Raw genomic sequence first — 3,720 nt, 5'->3', positions numbered from 1 at the left:
AGGGCCGCTGTCGCCCCGAGCCCCAGCGGACCCCGCTCAGCCCCGCTGCCGCTGCCAGCGCGCAGGGGAAGACCTCTCCTCCTGTCCCTCCACCCTTGTGGGTGTCAGAGCCCACGGCAGAAAGCGTCCCCGGGAAGATCTCTGTGCCCTCCCTGCTCAGGTGGAGGGGCTGTGTCCCAGGAGGGGTGCTCAGCGGGGTCTGTGACCTGCTGGGCGGCTCTTCCCCAAAAACCACTGGGCTCGGTGTGTGTTGCCAACCGGGGTGCCCTGTAGCTGTGTCCCCTGGGCAGGAGGTGTCACCCCCACCCCGGCCACCAGCTCCAGACCCAGCCACAGCCATGGGGCTCACACCCCAGCGGTGATGGCAGCCCTGCCCCCGGGAGCAGCCTCACGGTGACTCTGCTGTGAAGCAGCCACCGGTGCCTGAGGAGCGAGGGGACGGAGCCTGCTGCCCAGGGGACCCTTGCTGGGCAGGTCCTGGGGCATGCTGGCAAGCACGGGCGCTCTGCTCCAGATCCCTGCCTGGACGTTGTCCCTCTGACGGGGACGATGGCACTCATCACCGGGGGGGGCTGGGTCCCCACCCGGGGGCATCGCTCTGGAGGGGGCGTGGGGGCCCCGGGGGCCTCTGCACAGCCGCTCCCACGGCTAGCGAAAAGGGCCCCTGCAGCACCCTGATCCCGTTTGTCCTGATTCCTGAGGAGGGAGGTGCGGAGGCCTCAATGGCTGCTTTCGGCATCAGCCAGGCGATTTTCCAGCCCGGCCTGTCTGCTCAGCACTTCCCTTGGCCGAGGACTGAGGATGAATCCCTGGCGCACGTGCCACATGCGAGGCAGGACGCGCGTCATGATGGTCACCAGGTTAATGGCCAGCATCCTGCTCTACCTGCCAGTGTGCCACCAGCACCCACGGCTGCACGCCCTGTCCAGCAAGGCTGCACCCTGCTGCTGCGGGCAAACCCAGGTGGGTGCAGGAGGGGGAGGCTGGGACGCGCCGGGGCCTGGGGGTACTGGGACAACTGCTTGAGAGTGGGAGGGGAACTGTTTGGTGCGGCAGTGCATGTGTATGGGGCACATGGTATGCTATAGGGTTTCGTGGGCTGGTGGGGATACCTCTGGGGGATTGGGATGCATGAGGGCCACGCAGCGCTCCCACTGCTCACGGTCTGCTTCTCCTCCACAGCAGGGCTCGGTGGGGCCGGGCAGGCACCAGGGGACCCGCTCTCCTGGCGGCATGGAGGCGCGGTGCCAGCGCAGCGCAGCTTTTGACTGCATGCCCCAGCCGGCAGCCTGCTGCCCTATGTGCGGTGCAAGCTGGCGCGGGGCGAGCTCCACGTCTACCACCTCTGCACCTTCCAGCGGGCCAGCCTGCGGGGGGTCCTGCGCCGCACCCTGCGCTTCCTCTGCGCCCACCCCGGTGAGGCCGTGCTCATGCGCATCAAGGAAGAGTTGCCCATTTTCCGCCAGCCTGACTTCGCCGCCCGGCTGCACCGCTGCTTGCTGGAGGAAGGACAGGGCCGCGTGTGGTGCTGGGAGGAGGTGCCAACGCTGGGCCAGGTGCGGGGGAAGATCGTGGTGCTGGAGGCACTGGCGCGGGAGGTGCTGGGCATCCCCTATGAGCAGCTGAGCATCAGCGACGCCTGGAACGTGCTCTCACTGGAGCGCAAGTGGGCCCGGGCCCGGCGGCACCTGGAAAGGGCGGCCATCGGGGACCCTGCCACCATGCACCTCACCTTCTGCTCTGGCAACGGGCTCTTCACCTGCCCCGAGGAGGTGGCCCGCTTCGTGAACCCCCGCTGCTACCAGCACCTGCGGCGCCGGAGGGGGCAGCCTGTGCGTTGGGGGGTGGTCATCATGGACTTCCCCGGGGCAGGGCTCCTCCGGCTCATCGTAGAGAGCAATGCCCCGTGGGCCTGCGGACACATCACAGCAGCCCCCGGCACCCCCACAGTACCCTCACGGCACCCCCGCAGCAGAAGGGACAGACACCGCAGCCAGCACAGCTCTGCTCACTGCCCGCGACGGTGTCCATCGGGACGGACGCTGCACCCAGCACCACGCCTCTGCCGAAGGACGTCGGCGCCCACAGAGCAAAAGCAGGTCTCTAACTCTTGCTGGGCGCCAGGAAGCCTTCCCAGGACAACGGTGTGACAGCGCCAGAGGCAGCAGAGGAGGGTTGGCAGCTGCGGTCGGAGCCGGGCAGGCCGGGGAGCTGCCTCCTGCATGCTGCTCTCCCCTGAGGAGCCAGGTAGGGTCCCGGCGCGGTGCTGGCCCAGCCAAGTCCCTGGCAGAGCAGCAGGGGTGGGTGGAGGGAGGTCCCGCCTTGCCTCCTCTCGGGCCAGTGAGTCCACCCAAAATGCCTCTCTGCAAAACAGTCCTTTTTCTTTCAAGGGTAAATAAAAATAAAAAGAAGCTAGGAAAGCACTCACTGCATTGCCTTGCCATTTGCTAGCAGAAACAAACTCTTGCTTTTGCTGCTCTGCTGTGAAAGAGCCTGTACCCCTCTGCCCATGGCCAAAGCACAGTTAAATTGGGGTTTGTAACCATCTTGCTCTTAAAGCAGAGATGCGAGAGGTCAGAGGAGGAGGAATTCCATTTCAAAGGTGATGACAAATGGTTAGGAACATCCTTCCCCTCGTTATTTTAGCTTTTGTTTTTTCTTGCAGGGGCTTACCCCAAAAGTCAGGGCTGTTAGAGAGAAGCAACTTCAGCAAGTGCCACCAACCCTGTGCACGGAGAGCTGGATGGCCGCAGCAGAGGCGTTTCAGATGGGGCTACCCTGTCCCTGGGGTCACACACTCGGGGGACGCCACACGGGGCAAGGCCTGGCGGTTTGCAACAGTGTGGGCAGCATGGACAGGGCAGTTTGCAGATCCACAAAAGCAAGTGGTTGAGATGTAAAAAAGACCTTAAAATGCACATTATGCCAGCGCCTGCCCTACCTGCAGAAAACAAATCAGCAATTTGAATAGACTGGCAAGTCGCAGGACACTGGAGCAGAAAGGTAACTGGGATTCCAGGAGAGAAAGCATCAAACTGCCAGCTGCGCTGAAGCAGAGAGGTGGGAAAGAGAAAAGGAAATCTCAGCCCTGGCCTGCCAAAAGGTGAAGAATGTCTTCAAGAATACTTCTGTTTCAGGGGAAAACGCAGCTGGGCTCAGTGCCTGCTTGGGGGGGATGCCACAGGATTTCCTGGCTAGAGGAGAGGACACTGTTTGCTTTGCAGGGGCTGGCCCTGGCTGGAGACAGAGCTCTCTGTGCTGAGTACGTTCATCCGCTGGCCCCGGGCGGGCTGGGGCAGCCCTGCTCAGGGAGCAAGGGAGGACAGAGCCCATGCTGCAAAGAGCCAGGTGGGAGGGGAACAGGCAATAGCGCCCAGTGGGTGATGGAGGTGACAAACAGAGGAATCTGTCTCTGGGCTTGCTTTGTGAGACAGGAAAAGATTGAAATCTCTGCATTAAATCACACATGTGACAAAAGCCCTAGTGATGTCTGGGGTGCTGGTGGCCTGTTCCATCGGCTGCCAACGCCTCCACCGCCTGGGTTGCCCCTGTGCCAAGCCAGCATGACAGCTTGAGGTATCGCTCTCGTGTTGGGAAGATGGGTGCCATCAAGGGAGAGCCGGGTGGTTCAGTGGCCCATCCTGGCCTTCCAGGGATGCACAGTGCTGTGGGGAGCCAGGCAGAGCACAGGCAGAGCAATCGCAGTTCCCAGGAGCAGTT

At 63.0% G+C, this 3,720-nt stretch overlaps 1 protein-coding gene across 1 annotated transcript; it reads left to right on the top strand.

Annotated features, from left to right (window-relative positions):
- The first annotated feature begins 846 nt into the window (after window positions 1-846).
- On the top strand, window positions 847-2,107 carry LOC118452939. Its single transcript, XM_035900770.1, is given in 3 exon segments — window positions 847-1,006; window positions 1,282-1,986; window positions 1,989-2,107. Coding segments are annotated over 3 exon segments (984 nt in total).
- The last annotated feature ends 1,613 nt before the right edge of the window (window positions 2,108-3,720 follow it).

Source organism: Egretta garzetta, unplaced genomic scaffold (genome assembly GCF_000687185.1).
Source record: "Egretta garzetta isolate BGI_Z169 unplaced genomic scaffold, ASM68718v1 scaffold598, whole genome shotgun sequence".
NCBI lineage: Eukaryota > Metazoa > Chordata > Aves > Pelecaniformes > Ardeidae > Egretta > Egretta garzetta.
This window is presented reverse-complemented; position numbering and strand designations above follow the sequence as displayed.